At 42.8% G+C, this 27,575-nt stretch overlaps 1 protein-coding gene and 1 long non-coding RNA gene across 3 annotated transcripts; one reads left to right on the top strand and one right to left on the bottom strand.

The window, feature by feature from the left end:
• Window positions 1-9: 9 nt before the first annotated feature.
• On the bottom strand, window positions 10-10,712 carry LOC135511057 (uncharacterized). The gene is made up of 2 exons (XR_010451201.1): window positions 10,234-10,712; window positions 10-2,298 (listed from the first exon to the last, which is right to left on the bottom strand). It is a non-coding gene; the product is annotated as an uncharacterized LOC135511057 (long non-coding RNA).
• Window positions 10,713-10,963: 251 nt separating this feature from the next.
• LOC135511056 (erythroid differentiation-related factor 1-like) lies at window positions 10,964-26,699 on the top strand. Of its 2 annotated transcripts, none has more exons than XM_064932541.1 (25): window positions 10,964-11,542; window positions 11,726-11,934; window positions 12,037-12,103; window positions 12,210-12,335; window positions 12,506-12,630; window positions 13,972-14,116; window positions 14,228-14,323; window positions 14,445-14,566; window positions 14,706-14,817; window positions 16,638-16,785; window positions 16,922-17,033; window positions 17,194-17,305; window positions 17,520-17,801; window positions 17,954-18,025; window positions 18,429-18,564; window positions 18,790-18,981; window positions 19,161-19,361; window positions 19,817-20,035; window positions 20,238-20,464; window positions 20,746-20,904; window positions 21,077-21,226; window positions 21,380-21,533; window positions 21,970-22,085; window positions 25,199-25,368; window positions 26,053-26,699. In XM_064932541.1, the coding sequence occupies exons 1-25, from the start codon at window positions 11,432-11,434 to the stop codon at window positions 26,213-26,215; spliced, it is 3,726 nt and encodes a 1,241-aa protein (XP_064788613.1). In that variant the 5' UTR covers window positions 10,964-11,431; the 3' UTR covers window positions 26,216-26,699. The 2 variants fall into 2 exon arrangements, with proteins under 2 accessions (XP_064788613.1, XP_064788612.1); XM_064932540.1 differs by having other exon boundaries at window positions 19,787-20,035.
• Window positions 26,700-27,575: the final 876 nt, after the last annotated feature.

The raw sequence follows: 27,575 nt of genomic DNA, 5'->3' as shown, positions 1-27,575 counted from the left end.
CAAGCAATATCATTAGAAAGGATTCATTTAATAATTTGCAAATGATAATATACAGAAGTGAACACTAATGCATAGTTAATACGGATGTAATTACACATGCAATGTCATTTAGACATTCTCTATAACAAATCCTCTCAATCTTTGTCTAGCTGAACTGAGAATGGTCTGAGAATTACATAGATTTCCCTGGTGTTGTGCAGGAAATCTCCATATTACAACGTTTTCCCATGTAGCGTTTGAATATCTTAATTAGTGTGGCATTGAGAATCTGTCTGATAATTACAGGCTGATTAAAGGCATAGGCCAAGCACTCAACGTGATGTACACACTCAAATGAACAGTCCCCATTCACCCTGATAAAAAGGATGCTGTTATTTGATTACAGCTAATTAAATGATTCACTGACTGACACAGTCTTCACGCCTTTTGACATGTTTTCCATGTGCTGTGTGTTTGATGGATCAACCCATCCTTGTAATGTTTTTCTTTGTATATTCCCTCCTCAGGTTGTATATTAATCTAGCTATTTCACTAAACATAAGGTCATATTATCCTACACACAACCCACAGGTGATTTTACATACACAACTACTTATTCATCACCTAAAAATGAAAGAGTGGACTTGTGAAAAACAAGTGTGTGTGATGTGGAGTAGGAGCCAGTGTTTTATCCTGCCTGGAGACAACACGCCAGACCAATCGGCTCTCCAATTGGGACATGAGGCAGCAGCTTGGACAAGACTACAGCTAACAAGCCCCACCACTACTCTGTGCAGTACACATACATGCACACACACTTCCGTGAAAGGCTAGCAATGTTACTGCCATATAGAGGTTAACTAGGGAGTTCTTATCTCGACTTGGCAAACTCCCTCCATGATCAGGACATTTGCAGGACATCTTATCCTCTGGTCCCCTGTAGGAATGAGATAGCTGGTACCTGTATCACCACAGCCTCTGGAAAGCTTAGGCACACGGTAACAAGGATGTTTGGGTTGGCAGGGAATGCAGACTGACTGCCATGTCCTACAGAAAGACAGATCAGTTGGACCACGTAGCACTGCTGTTAAATTACATTTCTCTCTCTGCCTCTGAGTGGAGTGGGCTCTTTCTCATTTCAGCCTAAGATGAGAACTGTTTTTGTCTGGAGGTTGAGACTGTAATGAACCAGCCTGAGCAGAAATAAACACACATCTTAATGTGAGCTCATTGCATCAGTTCAAATTTGTTTCATTAGAGAGGGTGAGGGTGGCAGAGAAAGAGAGAGCAATAGAGAGAATGTATGAAAGGGGCAGGGAAGGACACAAAAAGAGGGTGAGGTTGCAAAAGAGGTGGGGGAGAGGAGGAGGGGGTATTTTGCCATTAGTTATCTTGGAACCAGAGTAAACAGAAAACATTCGTAGGATGTTGTGTGAATTTGCGGAGCCATCTCCATGACAACTCTATTTTCCAGTCGCATCTTTAATGAATAGGTAATGGAAGAAATGCAAAGCGCAAAACTTCATTACTGCAACGGTCATCTGCAATAAAAGGGAATTACAGAGGCTGTCATTTGCCGAAATTGGCTTGCTGAATATTCGTCCGGTACAACATGAGGGTAAACTTGTATTTAGGGTGACTGGGAGAAGGGCAGCATTGGAGCTCTTTGTTAATAATGTAGATGAGGGTACCTCTGAATAGGCAGCTAGTCCAGGTGGTGGTGGAGATAGTAGTATGAGGAAACAGTGTAGCTTTTTCCAAACAGCCATTCACTAAGACTACGCAAATTGAATCCTTGACGAAACAGACTCCAGACAATATCAGCGGTTACTGAAATGTTTGACCAAGAATACTTTTTGTTGCAACATATCTCTCTTTTTTTCTATCCACATGGGCATATTTGTTTTTTATGGGAAAAACTTGACAATTTTATGCTTTGTGTTCCAAGGACATCATCCAATCATATTATTACTAAAAGGCCCTTTGTTATGCTGAACTGTTGACCCAAACATGCATGTTTCATTTTGTTACCACCTTGCACTTTGCTCCCTCGAGGCTGACCTATATTATCATGCTAATGTAACTTAGGGAGGATCACAAAAATTATTTTATATTCACAGATCAAAATCGGAGGGAGGTATAGGATGAGGGAGTGCTTTACAATAACATGAAGGCCACCTTCGCTTGCTTTAGCACCTTCATGCAGGGAGGGATACAGGAACTTTGGTTGTCTGGCAATCTTCCGGTCCTTATCAAAGCAAAGCCTTTTCTCTCCAGCAGGTGCAGAACCTCTCAACTCGTCACATCAAAGAGACACACCTGCAAATAAATAACAGCAAACAGACACGGTGGATCGGGGCCTCCAGTAACAAAGAGGTACGATTCATTTCAAAGTGTCTAATTTAATATTCATCAAGGTACGCTTTGGTGGTTGAAAGCTTGTTTACTGAATTGTGTCTTTTGTCTGTGAGAGACAGTGATTGGAAGTCTGATACGCCAGCTGGCATCTGTTTGCACTTGTTGGTCCATATTTACACATCACAGTGTGAACACAAACATGCACAAACACACAGAAACGCACAAATACTCAGTAACACACGCACATACACAAATGCATACAAACATGGTATGGATGGACCACATAGGGCTTGTTCGACATTGCAGCCGACAGACTGCCTGATCTGCAGATCACCTTACATCATAAATAACTGCTCATTATTATTAGTAAATCAGTAAGTCAGTCACCATTTACCCACAATGCATAATGGATTTGATCCTCTCGAACAGGTCCTTTGAGTATGGGTTCTTTCACTTATCATGGTTATGATGGGGGAATGGGTTTTGCTGTGTTTTGTAGAGTTAGGGTGGGTGGGGTTGTTCTTGACCTCTCTTGCGAACTGAATAAATTAGGACGCTGTTGCCACAGAGATTTAAAATACGTCACTACATCGGGACAGAGCGTGGGTGGAGTGGGCAGAGGAAACAAAAACAAATCTACCTACAAATATACAGACAGAGAAAGGGGTCAAGTCATCTATAATTGAGTTCATGGTTCTCAATGTGTTCCCCTGTGAGTTCTTCCTCTATGAAGAGTGTGTGTGTGTGTGTGTGTGTGTGTGTGTGTGTGTGTGTGTGTGTGTGTGGGGGGGGGGTTATTGCTTTTCTATTATTTCTCTATTTTCTTTCTCTCTGATTGGTTGGGAAGGGCCTGTTGTTTACAAATACAATTTGATTTGATGTTGAGCTGCTTGAGGCTGGGGCGTGGTGCACAGTCAATGAATGGAACAGGCATGTTGTGGTGAAGCCAAGGCCAGCACTATAGCCTCACTATCCAGCAGGTGCATGCAGAAAATACAGTCCAAAGTAACTCACAGACAGATGGACAGACTGACCGCCAGACAGAGAGGTGCAGGTGTTACTTTGTAAGCAGCACCTGCTTCTCAATATGGCTAAAGGCTCCTCTTCATGAATGCTGTACAATTCTCTCACCAAGCATTAATACAGTCACACAATCTACCGGTTCATAACTTTCATCAATCAAAAAAAGTCCACAGAAACCCTGATACCACCTCCACTCTTCTTCCCCTATCCAAATTCAGTTCAACTGCCTCTGTAAGATAAGATATGTGATGGTGATTTGATGGTGCCTATGAATTGTGATTCCAGGTCGATACATCTTTGCCTTTCCTTACATTACTGTATTGTTGAGTAATATTTTTAGCAAGTCTCCCATAGGGTGGAAGATAAAAGATAAGAGGACAATCTTAGATAGATGACTATCTAACTCTTTCTCTGCTCCTGTGGTTACTGAACACATGTTCTGTCAATCCACCGTCTCCAGCCGCAAACCTACTAACTGCGAGAGAATGGATGGTTCAAAAGGTCAGCTCATTGTCTAATTCATCTCTTCTATAAATACTGCATGATCTAACAGTGAAGTAAAGGTCAGGCAAGATAGAGACCCCAGAGAGAAAGAAAAAAATGAACAACAATCTCCCTGTAGAGTGCTCATTGAAAGAGAGCAGCTGCTCCCCAGCCCACCTCTCTCTCTCTCTCTCTCTTTGCCCGCATAGAGAATATACAGACATCCCAAGCAGGTGTTCTCCTTGCCTTACACCCGACCCTCCCTCCTCTCCCCAGTACAGTCGGCCATGTCCTATTTAAGTGGTTACAGTGAAACAGATTGCTGCTGAGGGGTATCTGCCAGCCTTTGGGACATGTTGTAGCATGTCTAATAGACGTCATCAAGCTCCCTTCCATGCAGATGCTCTAATTTGCCCGTCTCTGACATGAAGTACAAACCCGATTTCTTTCCCAAGACTGGGCCCCGACAGGTGACGTCTTTCTTGATGAGGTCATGCACAACATAACAGATAACTACTGTACTTGTCAGACCATAACCATTACTCATACAGAGCTGCCATCTGCTGGAGATATTGTGAATTTAGCCACGAATTCAAATTAAATTATTAAATGAAATCATACTCTACCTTAACCACAATGTATTTAAAAATGCATTGGTTTGTTATGAAAAAGAATGCTATTAAACATTTGCATTCAAAGTATAACTTTTGAATGCATATAAACAAAGTACATATAAATGTAACAATTCAAAACGAATACAATCTGAACAACATAATAATAGAATATTGCACCATCAAAGAAAAATAAATAACAATGTGCAAAACTGCAGCACCCCACTTAAAACATTAAACTGGTCCCTCTTTTCTCTCTTCTTTATTGCCATGTTATAACCAGCAGCACACAGCAATGCTGGCCATATTTTGCTTTTATGAGAGATTTGCATTCAGAAGTGCAAGCTGCCTCACTTTCAAGGGGCTGATGCGGTTTCTTTTCTCAGTAATTATTTGTCTCGTTTTCGAGAAGACCCTCTCAGAGGGAACGGATGTGGCCACTATGCAGAGTATTCCTGCCATGACTTTAGTAAGATGTGGGTAGACAGAGGCCTTGTTCTCCTAACAGCTCAGAGGATCTGCAGATCTTTGGAGGAGGGGCTCCTCCAAATCGGATCGGAGCTCCATTATGGCATATGCTGAGGGATTCCATCGTTCTGCATCCCCAGTTGCTCTCTCATCAAATAGCATCCAAACAGCAGACGTTTGTGGCACTACTGCTGGTGCTTCTAATCCATCTGATCCCTCTTCTTCCTGTTGCCCTGGTGCCTGAGCCAGCTGACTGCTGGGGCTGTCCCTCCCTGCTGCTGAGGTTATTCTTTGAAGAGCCTCATCAATCGCTCTGGCATCACTGAAGGCTAACTTCTTAAACCTGGGGTCAAGTGCAGCGGTTTCTGATAGCACGTGATTATATTCCATTCTGTGGATTCTGTCCATTGATGAACATAGGGTGTCCATCAACTCTGTCACATGTCCTGTGGTTACATTTGCTTCTCTCTGGCGGCTGGCTGTGATTCGCTGCAGACCCTCACACAGAGTATCATTTTTGAGGCTGTCACATAGCTGAAAATAGATAGCAGTAACTTATTACTTCAGGTTCATGTTTTGTCTACTGATACTACATTCTCATGTACTGCTCAAATACATATATACTACTGGATTAAATAATAATGTTGTAATAACTGCTTACTGTACCTCTCTACTGATCTCCACAGTGACCTGCTCAAAGGGTTCCAGGACTCTGCACACCTCCTCCCATTCCTCTTGGGTCAGAGCATCAACAGGTGCATTGACAATGGCCAAGGTAGAGATGATGGCATCCTATGACTCAAAAAACCACTTCAACATATAAAATGTTGAATTCCACCTTGTAGTGCAGTCTTGTTATGGCCTCAGCCAGGCATCCCCATCTGGCGGTGTAGACTTTAGTTTTTCAGCACCTACTGTGCTCCTGTGGAAGTATTCCATAGCTGCTTTCACTTTGTCCACAGTGGGCTTCATCACCTTCAGAGCATCTCTTACAATCAGGTTGATTGTGTGGGCAAGACATGGATGATGAGTCCATTGTAACATTTTTATGGCTTTGGTTATGTTAGCTGCATTGTCGCTTTTCCATCTACTTGCCATTCTCTGGCCACTCCCAACAGTTCCTCTGCCAAGTTCTCTGAGGTGTGTCTGTCGCTGAACTCTAAGCAGTCCAGAAGACAGCTAGACATAAAAAAAATCTTCAATTAAAGTGAAATGTAACCGACATGTAAGTGGTTACCCTTGATGTCCAGCAGTCAGTGGTAAGGCAAACTGCAGTAGCTTTTTGGACTCTTTCCCACACTGAAGCCTGTGTGCTCTCGTACAGTTGTGGAATAAGTGATTTTGAAAGGGTTTTCCTGCTTGGAGTTGTGTACATTGGATTTAGACTATTGCTATAATTTCTAAAACCTGTCCTTCACGATCGAAAATGTATGTAAATCGGTGGCAACCATTTTAGCCAATGCGATATCAATTTGGCCTTGTTTTGCTACAGACATAGACTTTGGCATAAACTGGTCCATTGAAGACTGCGTTGCTGTGGGTCGCGGAGTAGGCCTACTTGACTTGACGTGTGGAGATGTTGGCTCCACCACGATCACTAGCAGGCCCGCCAGTTTCTCGAAGCTCCGCTACAGCTAGCTTCACAGTTGGGTGCAGTTCGCATATGCTGGTGTAGGTTGTGCGTAGAACCGGCTTTATATGAAATTTTGTTTTGGCAAATTCTACACTGTGCTCTAACATTGCCTACATTATTAAAATGCACCCAAATGCTACTGTGCTTCCGACTCATTTTCCAGCTGTTGTTTTCACAGCTGTTAGGTGTGTGACTGAGTTGGCTCCGCCCTCCCTCACGCATCTTTGGTTCATTGGTTGACACTGCGTGTCTGTTTGACAGGAACAACAGGTGAGGCTGTTAGTCTGAGCAGACAGAACGAATGTGTGAGCATTTAGGCCTATATTATTTTTTTATTTTAATTTTATTTGTTAATTCTATTTATTTAAATATTTTGATTATTCATATCTTTTTTTACATTTATAGATTCGGCTCTTCTGATATGCGAGCCGGCTCCCAACGTTCACCTACGAACGACCCATCACTACTCTGTAGGCGCAGTACGGAAGACAGAGCAAAACACCTGCAGGCACGCAATCACACACACACACATTGCACCTCAATCATGTTTGCTATTCAGCTGGTGTAAGTGCCTCAGATGGATTGTGGCAGTATCAATTCGACAAAGTTCTAAATTAAAAGCTTGCATTTTATTGGTGAATCTTTTATCAGTAGAGGAATATAATGCCATAATGTCTACTCAGTGTCTTCTTTTGTCTTTTATACATCACATCTAATAATCTTTCTCATTTATGACGTGATTGATTTACACGTTTTTTTTATCTACTTCATTAAATCCAATGATGAATGGTGTACTTTAGACGGCCCTTCATCACGTAATTAATCTGGACTTGATGAATTACTGAGGAACAAAAGGGATGGATGGTAGTCTGATCTGTATTCCAGTAAGAACCCAGTTCTTAAGAGAAATGTATAATACAATTCAACATCTCCGTATCTCAATGTTTACATTTTTCATTTGCACTTATAAGACTATCATCAAGATGTGTTGCTTTCAGATTTCCTAAAGAAGAGTATCTGGATAATATGGTTTATTTATCTAATGCCTGCTATGGTAGGAGTATCTGGAAGGCTTGGACGAGGAGGAACAGTTGGAAGCTGCCAGCACTCCAAGGGGCACAGGACGGTCCTCATCATGCCTCCCGAACCACAAAGTGCTCTCCTGCCTGGGCAGCAGCTGCCACAGTGGACCTCTCCAGATGGTTCCTGGGAAACGCCTGCTGGTGGTGCCCTCTGTGTCCTGGCTGTCCTGTTAGTGTGTCTGATAGGCTGAGAAGTCTTCCCTCGTCTTCCCCACGCCACGCACACTTCCAAAGATGATGTCTTTGTTTTCTTTGTAGTGGCTGCTTTATCCCAATTTACTTCAATTAATTTTAAACTAGTTAGGTACAGTTTTTAATTTAAAGGTCCAGTGCAATCAAAAACTGGAGTTTTTGTTTTATATATATTTCCACACAATGAGGGAGGAATAATTCTGTGAAATTGTGACATTACCAGGAAATGTGTTAATAAACCAATAACATAGGGAGTTCCAAACCTCTCTGCCAATAACATTGATGTTTTCCCCCTCCACTCAGACTACTACCAGACAGTCCTAGCATTTTAATTGAAAACAACCACAGTAAGGTAGGCTACATAATTGTTACCCAGAAATGATTTGATATTGAGATAAAAACGTCTGCATTGGCCCTTCCAATTGTTTAACTGGGGGAAAGGGAATACGAAAATAAAGGAATAATTAATGTTGCTAAAGATAAGTCAGGGTAAAGAATAGACAAATAAAATAATAGAACATAAGATAATGAATAGAAAGTTATTCAATTTGTCTAGCCTTTTCTGGAAATTCACTGGAAGTAAACTTCTAGAAGGAAATGGCATATCCGGGTCAAAAGTAAACAAATATGAAGGGAGCAGCAACTAACAAGACCCAGGGTACATTGGTTGCAACATCACAAACGACATGTTCTATCAATCTAAAAGTCCAACCCAAACCAGTATTCTTGTATATGTGTTTGTCTAAATCCAATTATATCAAATACTGTATTATATCATGTTGTATTAGAAGCTACTTATCCTGCATAGCTTAATTTGGAGTTTGGCTCAATTCATAATCCTGCAAATGCAGTATTTTATTTAGTTTTTTCACCCGGAAGTTGTGAGCTCTCTCGCTACTTTGAACGGAGACATTATAAAAGCAGGATACAGGAATCACAGCATGAAATAAATGGGGGAACGTGTAACGCTCCGCCCAGCAGACTTTCGACCAATCGCGTTTACGTTGTTATGCTGCTAATCGTCAATCTGGGTATGATTCGAGAAACCTATTTTCCTCGAAAGCACGTAATGACACGAGTTTAACGATATACGATATTACAAAGGACAAATTATTCTCAAATCCTGGAAAATATTTGTAATTCTGAGTTCTTGTTCACGTAATTCATACCCATGTTGGGGTTTTGTGCTAGCACTCAATTAACTCCCCGAAGAAGAGACCGTGATTTCGGAGTGTACCCAGAATGCGCCGCGCGGACTATTGACGACGTACGGGGAACGTGCAGTGTCCTGAAATATGATCCCAATCTCCTCAAAAGTATTCCTGCTCTGACGTCTAGCAATACCAGAGAGGAAGAGGCGAAACTGGGAACAAAATATAAATACTTATTTTCCACCATAATTTGCAAATAAATAAATTAAAAATCCTACAATGTGATTTTGTGGATTTTTTTTCTTCTCATTTTGTCTGTCATAGTTGAAGTGTACCTATGATATTATTACAGGCCTCATCTTTTTAAGTGGGAGAATTTGCACAATTGGTGGCTGACTAAATACTTTTTTGCCCCACTGTGTGTGTGATATATATATATATATATATATATATATATATATATATATATATATATATATATATATATATATATATATATAGGTAGAGAGAAGACTTTGGGGCCTTTCTGAACAGGTATATATATATATATATATATATATATATATATATATATATATATATATATATATATATATATATACACACACACACACACACACCTGTTCAGAAAGGCCCCAAAGTCTTCTCTCTACCTTGACAGTGCCATTAATTACCATAGCTATAAAGGCCACAAAGTCCACCTTCTTAACCTTTCAAATGTCAGGATCCTGATGGTGAAAGGCAACCCCTGCAGCCTAGGCCTATCCACCACCATGGACTCTTCTGGTGCACCATTCAAACCCTCAACCCTTTTCACAGCTGCTGTATATGAAATGCTCTGTGCAACCCTGATTTTGGCCACCTCATTCTATTTCACAGTGTGGGGTATTCGAAAGACGTGGCTGCATGGTTTCCACCGTAATTGCAACATGTCACATATGCATCACTTTTATAACACATAATGATATTTTCCACAACTTGGACATCTCGGCTTCTCCCTTCTGCAAACACTTGATACATGACCAAAAGCATTACAATGATCACACTGCATTGGTCTTGGGATAATTGCTCCGACTCTGTAGTTAATATACTGTAACTGCACTTGAGTGGGGAGAGACTCCATATGAACCTGTCGTTCTCCTTTATCTTTTCCCCGAGACAATGTATAACATCTACCGCGATGTTCAGGGTAGCAGGGGGATATGGAACAAACCTCCCAATAATGTCAATCACAATCTATTTGATATTCTCACCATCAGTTTCAAGAAGCCTGTTCAGTCTCAGCTCCCCATCGGTGCTTGTATCCGTCTGGTTCAGCACTGGCTGTGCGCAGCTCCTCGTTTTCTTTTGCCAGGGCATCAACTTTATTTTTCAACAGTTTCACATCATTAGTGGTATCCTTAATGCCTGCTGCATTAAACTCTGTAGTTTTGGAAACGTTTGCAATCGATAGTTAAAAAATACATTTAAAAATCCACTCATCAAAGCCATTCAGCCGAGTAGCTTGTTCGTCAAATGTAACGTTATTGTTTAAACCTTGGATTGCCTTGAAGATGGCTTTATTTGCTGGAGTGGTTGAGTCTGCCCCGCGTTACTTTCTCGTAGTCTCTTCGGGATGGGGGGGGGGGGGGGTCAAATTGGTTATTTGGACACCTGTACCAAATAATTTCTGCAACCTTGGTACCGTTACTTCTGGGGGTGTCAAAATCGTCCATATAGTTGACAGTACTCACCTCGGTTACGACAGCTCCCTCTACACTGTTAGCGTCTATCTCAGCTAAGGTTAATAGCTCGCTAACGCTGATGTATTGCTAGCTTCTATTGGCTGAACTTAAGTATAACAAAGTGTAAAATAGATGTTCGATGAACCACCAAACAAATTGAAAAAAAATACAGTAAGAAACGCAACTTTAACTCTGTGTTCGTCGTCAAACTCAAATTAGGACTTGAATTCAAATAAAGTTTAGGAGCTCAGTTTAATGCGACCACTCACTCCGCCATCTTGTCCCACCCCTCATTTATTTTTATTGTTGGAGCGGCGGCTAGAGTATCTGGTCAATATAATGGATAATCTGTGTCTTTACGCAAATGTGTGTTCTGTCAACAGCAGCAAACAGAATAACGCAGCAAGTGGTGTTGATACAGTCTGGATGGCTGCAGAACGGAGATAGTGTTAGCCATCTTGCCAATTTTATCGTTTGGCTCAGATGAACCAATATGTCGCTTGGTGTGTGAAGCTATAACGTTAGGTAGCTAGCTAGGTATCTAATCAGCTGGTGGTAGATATAGCAACTACAGTGGCTAGCTAGCCAGCACTTGCAATTCATTTAGGTTATCACTGTGTTTTTGTTGTTGACATTTTTAGGAAGCTAATTAGTTAGCTAAGGACGGCTACCCCTTGGGCAGCATTCGTTTTTGTGACCAGTAGCTAGCTTGAATTGCAGACAGAAAATGAGTTCAGCACCAGGGAACCGAGAGGATTGCGTCCCTCCAGACCGTGGAAGTGAAGACGTAACGTTAGATGACAGTGGGGGTGATATTGCCAGTACTATTGGCAGACAGGTAAGCTGTACTGTAGCTAGCTAGCTTTGAACTGCAGTTATGTCTATGCATGTTATCTCTGTAGCTAGCTAGCTGCACGTACATGGGATATTTACATCACAATAATCTAGCTATCTACTTGTTATATTGAATCAAGTTGCCTGAGTTTACCATCAATGCTACCATTGTTTACGTGTATCAAAGGAGTTGGAGATGTGCCTTGGCAACAACGAAATAAAGAGCCGTGCGGTGGTGAAGTATTCTGCTGCCCCTCCACCCACCACCTATGCACTACTGCAGGAGAAGACAGACCTGAAGCTGCCTCCTGCCAACTGGCTCCGGGAGAGTCCCCAACTTGGGCCTGCAGGGTCCACTGTACTAGGGTCCAGCAGCAAGAGCAAGCCTTTCTCCAGGTGAAGTGCTGGTTATTTAGTCCTCAAAACAAGATGTGGTGTATGCATCATCACTGAATTGTTGCAAGGTGCTCATGTACTTGTATGTTCTTCTATCTACAGTTTTGGGATGGCCTATGACTTCATTGATTCTATTGGGGATGATGTTGATGTGGTGTCAGACTCTGAGGTAGGACTATCTAAGAATTTGTTTTGCTACTGTGTTATGTATTTGACATGTTTGGTAATCAAAATGGTTTGTTGAAGCTAACGGTCTCATTCTCTTCTCTACTCAGAACATCAAGAAGCTGTTGAAGATCCCCTACAGTAAGTCCCATGTCAGTATGGCCGTCCACCGCGTGGGAAGGACTCTCCTCCTTGATGAACTGGACATTCAGGAGCTCTTCATGAGGTCCTCTCAGGTACAATTAGACAGCCAGTGGAGAATAAGCCTGTTTTAATGTCACTGTGGAAGTGAGAAAGCCTGAAAATGTCTGAATGATTGACAATGGTTGTGGAAATACATTTGATTGTGTTTTTCTTTGATTGTAGCCAGTATAGTAGTGAGATCCATATGTATGCTCTGTCACAGACAGGAGATTGGACATGGCTGAAGGAGTTTTACCAGAGACTAATAGATCAAAAGTGGCAGAGAAAAAAGAAGAGCAAGGAACACTGGTACCAAAAAGCAATCCTGTCCAAATTCCTCTACTACAGGTGAGTTATTTGAGGTTGAACTTAGGGCTGTTGGACTTAGGGCTACAGTGACCGCATTACCACCACACTGGCAGTCACGAGTCATGACCGCAGTCAAATTCCCTCTGACCGTTGGTCACGGTAATCTCATCCAAAACTGCGCAAATTGATGATGTTGATGGGTAGCCTATCCAATTTGCTAACGGTCCTCACTAATAGCTTGGTACTCAGCACTCTATCGTCCCTCTCGAATCACTCTCTAAACACCTTATTATTGAATCTAAATAATCTATGTGATGAGGAATGGTGATGGGAGTTAGAGCTCCTGTTCCGAAATGGATATGGGAAAGCCCTGGACCCAATATGGAAAAACCCATTCCGAATGGACATAAGGACAACCAGACCCATCCCCGTATGGAGCCGGTCGGGTCCACACCCAGTCCAATCCAAGTGAGGGAAGCAGCAGAAAAGCCAATTGTTTTGCTACTTTATTAACTGGAGCAATTAACTGGAGGGAGGGATAGGAGCACAGAGCGAGCAGCTGTAGCTGCTATGGAGTGGTCGAGGGGCTGTGCGGTGTGTGTGAATTAGACGCGGGAGGCTCAGAGCAGGCGGAGGTGAAGAGCGAGAGAGACAGCAACCACTTAACTCATGCTAGTATACTGCTAGTTATTTATCATCCCATACCAGTTTTGACTGCATCAAACTGATAGAAACTAGGTAACTAGGCTAATTGTGCTTCTCACCATCCTACAGTTAGCCTACAAATAACAACTCCATTCAGATTCTAAATAGCAGCTTGTCTGTTGGCTTTTGGTCATTGTAGCCTTTCCTTCTAATTTCACTTTTAATTCTGTCATTTTAATTCCATATTCCGTTGACTAGATATCTCCTAACTTGCTTGCCACACATCATCAATACAGTCGTACCATGCAACCCAAATGTTTTGATTTCTAAGACATTCTGAGGTTTCTAGGCCTATCACAACAAAAATTAATAATTCACTTTAAATTAAGTGTAGCCTATTGAACCTATCTCAAATTGTCACTTTTACGCTCAACACAGTAGCCGCTCCATTCAACTTATTAAAATGTAGGCCTAGATGTTCCAAAGGTGCACATCAGCAGCTTTTATGTGTGGAAGCCCGGAGATGCTAAGCATGTTTATGTTAATTAAGTCAATAACCATGAGAACAACAGTCCTTTGCACGACAGTTACCGGCTGACAACATTTCATGACCGCCACAGCCGTAGTTGGACTACTAGCCTACTTGTTAATGTGAAAAAAGACTTGCAATAGAAACAAGAACCTTATTTTAGCCAGAGTAAATCCTAATGGTTAACTCCTCCATCTATTCTCCAGTATTAATGGTGATGGAGCCGCAGAGCCTGTCCCTGACTCAGACAACACAGATGAGGGGTGTGGGGCGGAGGAGTTTGGTCCCTCCTGGCCTGCTACCTTCACTAGTACCGCTTCAGACTCTGAGGAGTCTGCAGCACACAAAGAGGTAGGTCTCCCTTTATGAAAATGAGCAGGAATGGCAGTACCTTAAGTCTGTGTTGTTGTGCTCTTGTTGAGTTTGTGTCTTCCTTGGTGACTGTATGTCCAATCTTTACAGGAAGGGGTTCCCATGGACAGCAAGTATGCATTGGGACAAGTGGCTTCCAAAGAGCAGAACCTTACCACACTGTTCAACGAGGGGGAGAACAGTCAGGTAGGCTACTGCGAAGAAAATGAATCAACAGGATGATTAAAGATGTGCATTTTCTGTCTTTTGTTTAGTTGGCATTAGTTTAATCTATTCAATTCAAATTTTCCCTCAACTTATTTTACAGGGGTTGAGGAATGACTTTGTGAGGAACATCTTGTGGACATTTGAGGACATCCATATGCTGGTGGGGTCCAACATGCCCATCTTTGGAGGAGGGCGCTACCCAGCTGTCAGCCTGCGGCTCAGGTCAGAATTATGTAAAGCGGGGAACAATGGCCCCAGAAGCATCATTCATGGCAGTCAATATAAAACATTTGAATTTGTTTACTACTGTTCCACAGCAATGTTCTCCTGCAAAATACCTAGAAGGTTCTTTCTTTTTCAGGGATAACAACAAGCCAATCAACATTCTCACAGGTATTGACTACTGGCTGGACAATCTGATGTGCAATGTTCCAGAGCTCGTCATGTGCTTTCATGTCAATGGCATCGTCCAGGTAAATAAGCCCTGTCTTTAATGCCCAAATTTGTAATTTTAACCCTATATACAATATCAGTCAAACATTTGGAGATACCTACTGATTCCAGGGTTTTTCTTTCTTTTTACTTTTTTATACATTGTAGAATAAATCGAAGACATCAACACTATGAAATAATACACATGGAATCATGTAGTAACCAAAAAAGTGTTAAACAAATCAAAATATATTTGAGATTCTTCAAAGTAGCCACCCTTTGCCTTGATGACAGCTTTGCACACTCTTGGCATTCTCTCAACCAGCTTCACCTTGAATGCATTTCCAACAGTCTTGAATGAATTCCCACATATGCTGAGCACGCATTGGTTGCTTTTCCTTCACTCTGCTGTCCAACTCATCCCAAACCATCTCATTTGGGTTGAGGTCAAGTGATTGTGGAGAAAATCATCTGATGTAGCACTCCCATCACTCTCCTTGGTAAAATAGCCCTTAAACAGCCTGGATGTGTGTTTTGGGTCATTGTCCTGTTGAAAAACAAATGGTAGTCCCACTAATTGCAAACCAGATGGGATGGCGTATCGCTGCAGAATGCTGTGGTAACCATGCTGGTTAAGTGTGCCTTGAATTCTAAATAATTCAGAGTGTCACCAGCAAAGCACCATCACACCTCCTCCTCCATACTTCACGGTGGGAACCACACATGCAGAAATCATCCATTCACATAATCTGCGTCACACTAAGACACGGCGGTTGGAAACAAAAATATCAAATTTGGACTCATCAGACCAAAGGACAGATTTCCGCTGGTCTAATGTCCACTGCTTGTGTTTCTTGGCCCAGCAAGTCTCTTCTTATTATTGGTGTCCTTTTGTAGTGGTTTCTTTGCAGAAATTCGACCATGATTGCCTGATTCACACACTCCTCTGTACAGTTGATGTTGAGATGTGTCTGTTACTTGAACTCTGAAGCATTTATTTGGGCTGCAATCTGAGGTGCAGATAACTCTAATGAACTTATCCTCTGCAGCAGAGGTAACTCAGGATCTTCCTTTCCTGTGGCGGTCCTCATGAGAGCCAGTTTCATGGTGGTTTTTGAAACTGCACTTGAAAAATCTTTCAAAGTTCTTGATATTTTTTGGATTGACTGACCTTCATGTCGTAAAGTAATGATAGACTGTTGTTTCTCTTTGCTTATTTGAGCTGTTCTTGCCACAATGTGGACTTGGTATTTATTTTACCAAATAGGGCTATATTCTGTATACCACACCTACCTTGTCACAACACAACTGATTGGATCAAACGCATTAAGAAGGAAAGAAATTCCACAAATTAACTTTTATCAAGGCACACTTGTTAATTGAAATGCATTCCAAGTGACTACCTCATGAAGCTGTTTGAGAGGATGCCAAGAGTGTGCAAAGCTGTCATCAAGGCAAAGGTGGCTACTTTGAAGAATCTCTATAAAAGTTTTTGATGTAACACTTTTTTGGTTACTACATGATTCCGTATGTGTTATTTCATAGTTTTGATGTGTTCACTATTATTCTACAATGTAGAAAATAGTAAAAAAAAAAATAAAGAAACCCTGGAAATAGTAGGTGTGTCCTAACTTTTGACTGGTACTGTACATATTCACAATTTAACACTGAGCAGGTAGCCAGTAACCGAGAGGTCACTGGTTCGAATCCGCGAGCCGAACTTTGTGAAAAATCTGTCTGTGCCCTTGAGCAAGGAACTGAACCTGTATTGCTCCTGTTAGTCATTCTAGATAAGAGTCTGCTAAATGATTCAAATGTAAACATAGTTATAAAGTTAGCGCTGATTTTGTTCTTTGGTCAGAAATATGAGATGATCAAAACAGAAGACATCCCTGATCTGGAGAACTCCACCTTCTCAACCAGGGTTGTGAAAGACATCGCTCAGAACATTCTGTCCTTCCTCAAGTCTAACTGCACTAAAGAGGGCCATACCTACTGGCTCTTCAAAGGTGGGAGATAACACAACACACTCGCTAATTCCTGTAGGACTTACAAAATAAACGTGATAATTACTTGGTAATGAAACATTATTATGTGGCAGTAGCCCTACTTAAATCTTACTGTTCTGTTTCTGTGCTTCCTCAGCTAGTGGAAGTGACATCGTAAAGCTGTATGACCTCACCACTCTCTGTGAGGAAGCAGCAGAGGAGAAATGCCAGAACCCTTTCACTCTGCCAGTGGCTGTGCTCCTTTACAAGTAGGCACCTGCAACCTGGAACATTATCTACACATCCCTGAAACCAGTACACAAAACATAGCGTTATCAGTCAGTGCAGTAATTGCAAATACAGTAAGTCCAACAGGTGGCAGTAGACTATACATTCTGTTTTGTAGAATGTGCGTTGTTGTTCTTGCAGAGTGGCTAGCAACATGATGCTGAAGAAGAGCCAGAACAGGAAGCACTATGGAACAATCAGAACGTTGCTCCTCAACTGTGTGAAGCTCCTGGACCAGGACAGGCACCCACAGGTAATGGACTGGACTGGTACTCTTACTTACTCCACAAGACCAAAGGCCTTTGATTGTTTCTAAAATGTTTGTGCAAGTCATTGATATCGAAAGATGAGAAATTTGCAGAAAAATAAATTACACGTTTGTTGAACAACACGGCTAGCCTGTTCTTTCTCTGTTGTTGGCCTGTTCCATCTCTCTAACTGTCCTCTCCCTTTTCTGATTGGCTCAGATCATAGCATCGGCCCACTATATGCTGGCAGAGCTGTTCCAGTTGGACGAGCCTCCAGAGGAGGGAGCTGGGGGGGAGTCGCTACGGGCCGGGGGCTCAGAGGACAGCTACAGTGACGAGGATGATGAAGAGGATCCAGAAGACCTACCAGAGGACAGTGATGAGAACGGCTCCTTTAGTACCACGTTGGACTCTCAGGATGATAGCAAAGCTGTAGCTATTATCAAATCAGTGGGGGAGCTGTCTGTTCCAGAGAAGTACAAGTCCACTCACCAGATCAGGGTGAGTGTCACACATTTATCACTAGCTACTCTGCTTGGGTGACATTATGGATATGTTGACATATCTTGACCTAACTAGAAACTAGCCACTACACAGAGTGAGTCTTAGAACATCTATAGAGACAATGGAGTAATATTTCCCCCCCGCTGCAGCCAATCTACGCATTTCCCGTCTCTCAAGACAAGGAGGAAAGATGTCGGCATGTCCTCAGCTACGTCTTAAAGGTGAGGCTCTACTGCAGTGTAGTGATAGTTATGGGAATGTAAATGTACTTTTAATACGTCTATCTGCTTATTTCAAGACATGGCATATGAGGGTGTGGTGAGATAGCCAATGGGTTGGACCATATTTTTCTCGTCAATCATCATCAACAAAAAAAAGACCCTTGAAATCAACTGATCCTCCATCGTTAAGACTGTGGAAGAATCAAAGGCATTATTTGTTAAATATTGAAAAGGTATGGGTGACGGAGAGAGACAGAATAGTGCAATTTGAGGCCATGTGGCATAGTCTTCCAAGCACTGGAGATGGATGCAGTGGGAACATGTGGGACTGGGCAGGTGTGACGTCGTTGATGTTTGTGTGCGTCTGTATATGTTTTATATATTGTTTGGATGTGATTGGCAGGGCCTAAAAGCAGTGGACGGCAGCATTAAGAAGGAGAGTGACCTCCCAGCTGCTGACCCAAACACCCCCATCCCCCTGAAGTATGAGGATGGGAGTAAGGCCGTGGAGAAAGGGATCGCACTCCTCCTGGACAGAGGTTGGCCATCACTGACCCCATCAAGAAGCATTGATATACTACAATATTGAAAATGAAGGATGTTGTACCATAATGAGCAGATTCCTCGTTATATGTGAAGAGCCCCTAATAAATACCTAAATTTCTCTGCCTCTATATCGTTTACCCTATTTATCTCTCTCTGCCCCTATCTATCTCTGTATCTCCCTCTGCCCCTATCTCTGTCCCTATATCTCTTGGGTACAGCTGGTCCCTTCCAGGAGGACCGGAAGCATCCCACCCGGTCAGGGATGATCCCAGGGTCCTGGCAGCACCGTATGAAGCTGCAGCTCTTCTTCAAGGCGTCCAAGGCCTACTACGTACTGTCAGACGCTGCCACTAATCTGCTCAAGTATGGCCGGGCCCTGCGCTACATCAAACTGGCCCTGCAGTGCCACGGTCAGTGTCTCCTCTCTGGTTCAGTTAGGCATTCTGGGACATGTAGTTAACCGTGATCAGATTGGCTGTGTGAGATTGGACTGATTGATAATGAGGGAACTGTTGAAATAGGGTTGAACCTTCCTTGCTAGCCCCCTTCCTTCATCCATCTTTCTCTCGCTCTCTCCCTCCCTCTGCAGATGCCTACTGTTCAGTGAGCAGTACCCTGCACTCGCGGGTGCTGCTGTTCCACAGCCAGTGTCTGTCTCTGTGTGGGGACATCCAGCTGATGCTTGCCCAGAATGCCAGTAACCGTGCTGCATACCTGGAGGAGTACAGCTACCAGACCAGGGAGGACCAGGAGGTGCTGCACAGCCTGCACAGAGAGAGCAGCTGCCAGGGTGAGGAGACACTCACACTTTTCATCAAATGCATCCCTCCACATCCCTTCACAATTGACACAAAAGGTTTCAGTATTCTGTAGATTTGCCGTTTAATGTTGCAGGGTTCTCCAATTGGCGGCCCACGGGTGGTTTTGAGTATTTTTCATTGTTGGACATAAGACTGGAAAAACACCAGGAAATCAGCTCCAAATGATTTTAATATAAGAAATCTGTTTCCAAGTATTCCCATGCACAATAGTGATACGTGATTGTATACAAATGAAAGCAAGGTTTGAAGGCCTGCGGCTGAATCTAGTTGATAATCCCTGCTGTAATGCTTTTCAGAAGCAAGAACCTGTAATAACAAACGCTAACATTACAATACTTAAAAGCTTGAATAATCCTATATATAAATGCAGTGCATCATTGTTGTTACAAATTAGATCAGTCTGGCCTGTGTGACTGTCCCCCAGCCTTTAACATGGCCAGTGACCTGGCCACGGACCCAGAGTACCAGCTGTTTGTGAGCAGTAAGTGTTATGAGGCGGCCTACGAGCTGCTGACCTCCGGGGTGGTGAAAGAGCATGGTCCTGAACAGCTAGCCCAGGTACTGAAGAGACTGGGCAACATTCGCAACGAGATAGGAGTCTTCTACATGAACCAGGCTGCTGCCATGCAGACCGAGAAGGAAGGTACGGAGTCTGGCCCATCAGTTATGGAGGATGATTTTGTGTAAATGATTGATTTGTTGACTACTGATTTAATTTATGACTGCTGTAAGCAATATAAGAAATATTTGTGAAACATGATATCTTACTTCAGGAAACAGACCTAAAATAAACAAATATGAACCTCTTCCTCACTCTAACCCCCCCCCCCCCTCCTCCTCTTCAGTGAAGAAGTCTGTATCTATAGCTGAACAGGAGATATGGAAGAAGAGTTTCTCGTGCTTTGAGAAGGGCATGAAGGACTTTGAGGCCATTGAGGACAGAACCAACACCTCCCTGCTGCTGTGCAACACAGGCAGGCTGATGAGGATCTGTGCCCAGGCCCACTGTGCTACATCTGCAGACCTGAGCAGAGGAGAGTTCTCCCCAGAGGAGTCTCTCTATTACAATAAGGTACCGCTACCACACTAATAGAATCATTATGTAATAGACATATCATGATTTCTATGACTACACCAACCCCGTATTGCTTTCCACAATAAATAGAAAGGCATGAATGCTAAACGATCTGCTTATCTTTGCCAGTCACTTTCCTGTCATGTTGGCAACTGCTGCTTAAACGCTCTGAGGTTTCTAAGTAGGGCAATTCAACTTAAAATCACTATGCTTTCAGTAAGAGTTGGTGCTAATGAAAATGGAGCAGGGACCTTTACACTCACACTCTCCCCCTCCAGGCTATAGACTACTACCTCAGGGCTATGCGTTCCCTGGCCACCAGAGGGAACCACCCTGCAGTGTGGGACTCAGTCAACTGGGAGCTGTCCACTACCTACTTCACCCTGGCCACTCTGCTGCAGGACTACGCCCCTCTGTCCAGGAAGGCTCAGGAACAGGTAAGACTTGGATAGATTCATAGTAGGTGAATGAACAGAATGGGAAATGTCTAGCAAGTTAACTAACCATACGGACTCTATATACTGCCTTAGGTGAAATGGTTAGCGCCGGTGTGAAAATTGTAGGAGCACAGTAATCCATAACTAAGTTTTCATTGCTGTGGGTTGCCAGATTGAGCGGGAGGTGACGGAGGCCATGCTGAAGTCTCTGAAGTACTGTGACCTGCAGACCGAGTCGGCACGCCAGCCCCTCTACCAGTACAGAGCTGCCACCATCCACCACCGCCTGGCCTCCATGTACCACAGCTGCTTCCGCAACCAGGTAAGGACCTGACCTAGGACAAACACTGTATCTAGAGAAAGATATCTACCAGTCGTCCTGTTTTAAACCATTTAAATGTTGTTGCATCTGTAGAAAAGCATTAAGATGTTCAGTCTGTGTAGTACATTCTGGATGTTTCCTCCTCTGTGTCAGGTGGGGGATGAGCACCTGAGGAAGCAGCACAGGAGCCTGGCAGAGCTGCACTACAGCAAGGCTGTCCTGCTGTTCCTCAGCCTGAAGGACGCACCCTGCGAGCTGCTCCGCACCCTTCTGGAGAGGGTGGCCTTCGCCGAGTTCACCATGGCAGGTCAGTCAGGCTCACTCACCCAGGCCAGGGCCAGGCACACTCCCAGCCAGGTCAAAACTGTCATAGTCTCCTGAAAGGTGTTGTCATTGAGTAACATTTACATTACATTACATTTAAGTCATTTAGCAGACGCTCTTATCCAGAGCGACTTACAAATTGGTGAATTCACCTTCTGACATCCAGTGGAACAGCCACTTTACAATAGTGCATCTAAATCATTAAGGGGGGGTGGTGAGAAGGATTACTTATCCTATCCTAGGTATTCCTTGAAGAGGTGGGGTTTCAGGTGTCTCCGGAAGGTGGTGATTGACTCCGCTGTCCTGGCGTCGTGAGGGAGTTTGTTCCACCATTGGGGGGCCAGAGCAGCGAACAGTTTTGACTGGGCTGAGCGGGAACTGTACTTCCTCAGTGGTAGGGTAACAATGTGTGTTTACAGGTCAGAGCAGCAGTGGGGCCAAGCTGAAGACCCTGACAGGAGCCCTGGATATACTGACAGACACTCGCCATGCCTTCCTGCTTATCCACAAAGAGCTGCTCGAGGACTACACAGAGGTACAGACACAAACAGAAATAGAACCTACTGCTGTAGCAGAGGCACTCTCATTCTGTTTGACAATCATCGCTTACATTTAACCACCAACTACTTCCACACCTCCTCCCACTTGTTGTACTATGCAGAAAGCCCTCCTCCATAGTTTGCCTAATTTCAGTCTGTGACAATATAAGCAAGTATAGCGTAGAGCAGGTATTCCCCAACTGGGACACGCACAATGCCGTCGGGGGTAGGCCAAATAAAAATGTGATTTACATTTTTTTTAAAGAAGGGGGGAAAAAACTTATTTTGTGTATATATGTTTTTCTTCAGTTGAAGTCGGAAGTTTACATACACTTAGGTGGGAGTCATTAAAACTCGCTTTTCAACCACTCCACAAATTTCTTGTTAACAAACTATAGTTTTGGCAAGTCGGTTAGGACATCTACTTTGTGCATGACACAAGTCAATTTTCCAACAATTGTTTACAGACAGATTATTTCACTTCTAATTCACTGTATCATAAATCCATTGGGTCAGAAGTTTACATACACTAAGTTGACTGTGCCTTTAAACAGCTTGGAAAATTCCAGAAAATTATGTCATGGCTTTAGAAGCTTCTGATAGGCTAATTGACATATTTTGAGTCAATTGGAGGTGTACCTGTGGATGTATTTCAAGGCCTACCTTCAAACTCAGTGCCTCTTTGCTTGACATCATGGGAAAATCAAAAGAAACCAGCCAAGACCTCAGAAAATAAATTGTAGACCTCCACAAGTCTGGTTCATCCTTGGGAGTAATTTCCAAACGCCTGAAGGTACCACGTTCATCTGTACAAACAATAGTACACAAGTATAAACACCATGGGACCACGCAGCCGTCATACCGCTCAGGAAGGAGACGTGTTCTGTCTCCTAGAGATTAACGTAATTTGGTGTGAAGTGCAAATCAATCCCAGAACAACAGCAACGGACCTTGTGAAGATGCTGAAGAAGCAGGTACAAAAGTATCTATATCCACAGTAAAACGAGTCCTATACCGACATAACCTGAAAGGCCGCTCAGCAAGGAAGATGCCACTGCTTCAAAACCGCCATAAAAAAGCCAGACTGATTTGCAACTGCACATGGGGACAAAGATCATACTTTTTGGAGAAATGTCCTCTGGTCTGATGAAGCAAAAATAAAACTGTTTGGCCATAATGACCATCGTTATGTTTGGAGGAAAAAGGGGGAGGCTTGCAAGCCGAAGAACACCATCCCAACCGTGAGGCACTGGGGTGGCAGCATCATGTTGTGGGGTTGCTTTGCTGCAGGAGGGACTGGTGCACTTCACAAAATAGATGGCATCGTGAGGAAAGAAACATATGTGGCTATATTGAAGCAACATCTCAAGACATCAGTCAGGAAGTTAAAGGGGCGGCAGGGTAGCCTAGTGGTTAGAGCGTTGGACTAGTAACCGAAAGGTTGCAAGTCAAAACCTTTATTTAACTAGGCAAGTCAGTTAAGAACAAATTCTTATTTTCATTGACGGCCTAGGAACAGTGCCTGTTAACTGGCTGTTCAGGGGCAGAACAACAGCTCGGGGGTTTGAACTTGCAACCTTCCGGTTACTAGTCCAACGCTCTAACCACTAGGCTACCCTGCCTGATCACTTGAAAGAAGTTTTGGACACTACAGTGAAAATGGTTAACTTTGTTAAAGCAAGGCCCCTGAACTCTTGTGTATTTTCTGCACTATGCAAGGATTTGGGCAGCGACCATGTAATGCTTTTACAACATACAGAAAGAAGTGCGCTGGTTATCAAGGGACAAAGTATTGACATGTTTTTTTTTAAATTGAGAGATGAGCTTAAAGTTTTCTTTACTGACTATAGTTTTCACTTGTCTGACAGTTTGCATGATGAAAAGTTTCTCACACAACTGGCCTATCTGGGTAATGTTTTTTCTCGCCTGAATGATCTGAATCTAGGATTACAGGGACTCTGCAACTATATTCAATGTGTCGGACAAAATTTAGGCTATGATTAAGACGTTTGTGCTCTTCTCTGTCTGCATTAACAAGGAAACACACAGGTATTTCCATCATTGTACAATTTTCTTTGTGCAAATGAACTCAAGCTTATGGACAATGTAAAATGTGATTATACCGAAGCACATGAGTGAGTTGGGTGTGCAATTACACATGTACTTTTCCCGAAATGCACAACACAAACAACTGGATTCGTTATCCCTTTCATGCCCTGCCTCCAGTCCACTTACTGATATCTGAACAAGAGAGCCTCATTGAAATTGCAACAAGTCATTCTGTGAAAATTTAATTTAATCAGAAGCCACTGACAGATTTCTGGATTGGGCTGCGCTCAGAGTATCCTGCCTTGGAAAATTGCGCTGTTAAGACACTGATGCCCTTTGCAACCACGTACCTGTGTGAGAGTGGATTCTCAGCCCTCACTAGCATGAACTAAGTACTGGCACACTGTGTGTGGAAAATTATTTAAGACGGGGACTCCAATACAACCCAACATTACAGAGTTATGTGCATCCTTTCAAGCACACCCTTCTTATTAACCTGCGTAGTGAGTTATTCACAATTTTCGATGAACAAATAAGGTTTTATATGTAAGATGGTTAAATAAAGAGCAAAATGATTGATTATTATTTGTGCTCTGTTCCTATAAGAGCTCTTTATCACAACCCGGCTCGTGGGAAGTGACAAACTTACTCTTTTATGTTTAATAAATGTATTGTTTGTGTGTGTGGCAGGCTTACGATGATGGCAAAAAATAACATTTGAGAGTGTGCTGACCCTGGTGCTAGAGGGGGCATGCAGCTGGAGGTTGAATGTTTGAAGGGGTACGGGACTATAAAAAGTTTGGGAACCACCGGTGTAGAGAGTCATTGTACCATGTAAACCGCTCCATAACCAAAAATATTGTTTCTGCTGTTTTGAAGCTGTTCTTATGAAACCGAAAGTAAAAGACGCAAAACACAACTTAAGAACAGGAAGCATAGAAATAGTGCACATAAAACATATCTGTCGCTTCTTAGACTTGCATTCAAGTAGAATGATAGATCTATAACTCGCATTTCTATGTGTATTTCCACATGAATGTAATTTTTTTTAATTTTGTAGACAGACTGCCCAGAGTTGACAAGACACCTTGACAGTGGTGCAGATGGCACCACCTCCTCAGGGCTGAACACCATAGAAGTGATGAAGTTGATTGGCGTCTTTGAGCCCAGTTTCTCCTTCCTGCTGCTGCAGCTGGTCAAACTGATGACGGCCATGAAGCGCAAACCAAGGTGAGGAAAGGACTGGTTGTACCCAGCCTGGTTAACCTTCTCCTGCAGAGGTCTAAACCAGGACTAAACATGAGATCGAGTAGAGGCATAATATTGAAACTTCTGAAATCTTTTCATCTTATTAAGACTGTTCAGTCAGTCAGTAGTAGCTTGGTCTTTATAGGGCAGCTCAGAGCATCTGCTATTTTATATCCATTTCTTCTTGGATGGATTGGTCACTGTTTTGGAGGAGTAGTGAAATGGGAAGATAAGAGATGCATAAAAGGTCATTGTGTAAGACTGGTCATTATGTAGGCTTTCTAATAGCACTACTGGTTCACTGAATGCCATAAACACCTTGAGTTCCACTCGATACACTGTACTATGGCCAGCAGATAACTTGAGTATCTAAACAACCCTTAGCATTTTTATCCCAGTGTGTTGGTCCTGCCCTGCCACAGCTCTCCCAGTGACAATATCCCTCCACACAGAGCTGTTCCTCTAGCCCCTCTTTAACAAGTGTCAATCATTGTTATGCTTCTTTAGCAGGAAGCTTTGTCTCTGTAAGACAATGCACAGTGGCGATAGGGGTCAGGGTATCATAATCTCAGTATCCCTACACCATTAATAAGGAATGTTAATACATGTAAGCATAGCTTTGATTAAAATCAAATCATTCAGAATGTTCCTTTTTTTTTACAATAGCAATAAGGACGAGGAACTCCTGAAGACCTATAAGAATGTTTACTCCAAGATACTGCGTGCTGAAAAGACTGCTCCACTCCTCAGCCGCATTGAGCTCTTCCTCGACCTCCTGCAACAGCTGATCCCAAAGACAGGAAGTGGTGACCTTGGGGCATCGTCATGATGATAACCAAAATAACACCCGTATGAAGGTGTTCACTGCTCTACACCCTCTACACACCTACAATGTGAAAGCATCACCAGCTGTGCCTTACTTCCAGACTGCGCAATCCACAGTTTAGTCTCTGGTAGATAATTTATTTTACAATTGCAGTGCTTCACCTTTTTAAATTGGCCTAGTTTTGTAAAGAGGATTGGAAAATTACCTTTTTAAAATTTATATTTTCTTTGTTCTCGCTAAATGCGAGATGCATGCGCATGACTCAAACTTTGGAGTACCAGTATCTCAACGGGATTTGGTCTTAGAAACCTGGAAAAAACGTTACAATGTAAGAACATTTCAAACTGATAATGTGCAATAGCCTGCAGGTAATGTTGACTGCGAACTATCCATTCAGAGGATGATTTGTACTCGTTGCTATATGTTTGAATGTGTGTGCCTGCATGTTTGCCCTGACTTGAAATAAAGGTTTGAATGATATTTCTCATCACCTTGTCCTTGATGCATGTTGGTCTTGACAGTGTATGAACACAACTACACAACACCAACCTTGGTGCCATGCAGTTCAACCTATTTCTGTCTGTGGATCTTGGCTTGAGCCTGTAAGTGTGTCTGCAGGACTAAAGAGGTCACATGGTGCTGTAATGCCTCATGTAGCTACAATAATGTAATGCCCTGTCACTGAATTGGGTCAACCACACCCATTCTCTCTTCACTCTCTACAGCAAATGGCTCAACAACTCAAATTGTCTCCCTGTAATGCCCTGTACCTCTAATCTGTCTGTGACTGTGACTGACTAGAGGAATTTAAGAAAAAGGGACAGGTGGTTAAAAAGCAGTGGCGAGTAAGGGAAAAGTACGAAGAATGCACCCTTGTTTTAAGCTGTGTTTTATATTTAAGCAATAAGGCCCGAGGGGGTGTGGTGTATATGGCCAATGTACCATGGCTAAGGGCTGTTCTTAAGCACAACACAATGCGGAGTGCCTGGACACAGCCCTTAGCCGAGGTATATTGGTCATATAGCACAAACCCCTGAGGTGTCTTATTGCTAATATACATTGCTTACCAATGTAAATAGAGCAGTAAAAATAACTTTTGTCATACCTGTGGTATACATGACCATGGTTGTCAGCCAATCAGCATTCATGGCTCGAACCACCCAGCTTTTGGACTACCCAAAATAGGCTTTTTGTTTTTGTTTTACTAGTTGTGCATTCAGGTTGAGCACTCCACAAACATCCATTTTTAGAGGTGTATTTATTATTAAAGTGCAAGTTCCAAAAAATAACACACATACAGGTACATGGACTGTCTATAAATATCACTAAAACAAACACATTGGAAATCTGGACAGTCAGTTTT

Source organism: Oncorhynchus masou, chromosome 23 (assembly GCF_036934945.1).
Source record: "Oncorhynchus masou masou isolate Uvic2021 chromosome 23, UVic_Omas_1.1, whole genome shotgun sequence".
Lineage (NCBI taxonomy): Eukaryota > Metazoa > Chordata > Actinopteri > Salmoniformes > Salmonidae > Oncorhynchus > Oncorhynchus masou.
The sequence above is the reverse complement of the archived record's forward strand: the minus strand, read 5'-3'. Positions and strand labels throughout refer to the sequence as shown.

Excerpts from the sequence above, each read along its gene's own strand:
- LOC135511056 (XM_064932540.1), top strand. The coding sequence starts at position 11,432 with ATGAGTTCAGCACCAGGGAACCGAGAGGATTGCGTCCCTCCAGACCGT. Across the intron at positions 12,104-12,209 it reads ATGTGGTGTCAGACTCTGAG|AACATCAAGAAGCTGTTGAA; the intron begins GTAGGACTATCT and ends TTCTCTACTCAG. Across the intron at positions 21,227-21,379 it reads ACAGCTGCTTCCGCAACCAG|GTGGGGGATGAGCACCTGAG; the intron begins GTAAGGACCTGA and ends CCTCTGTGTCAG.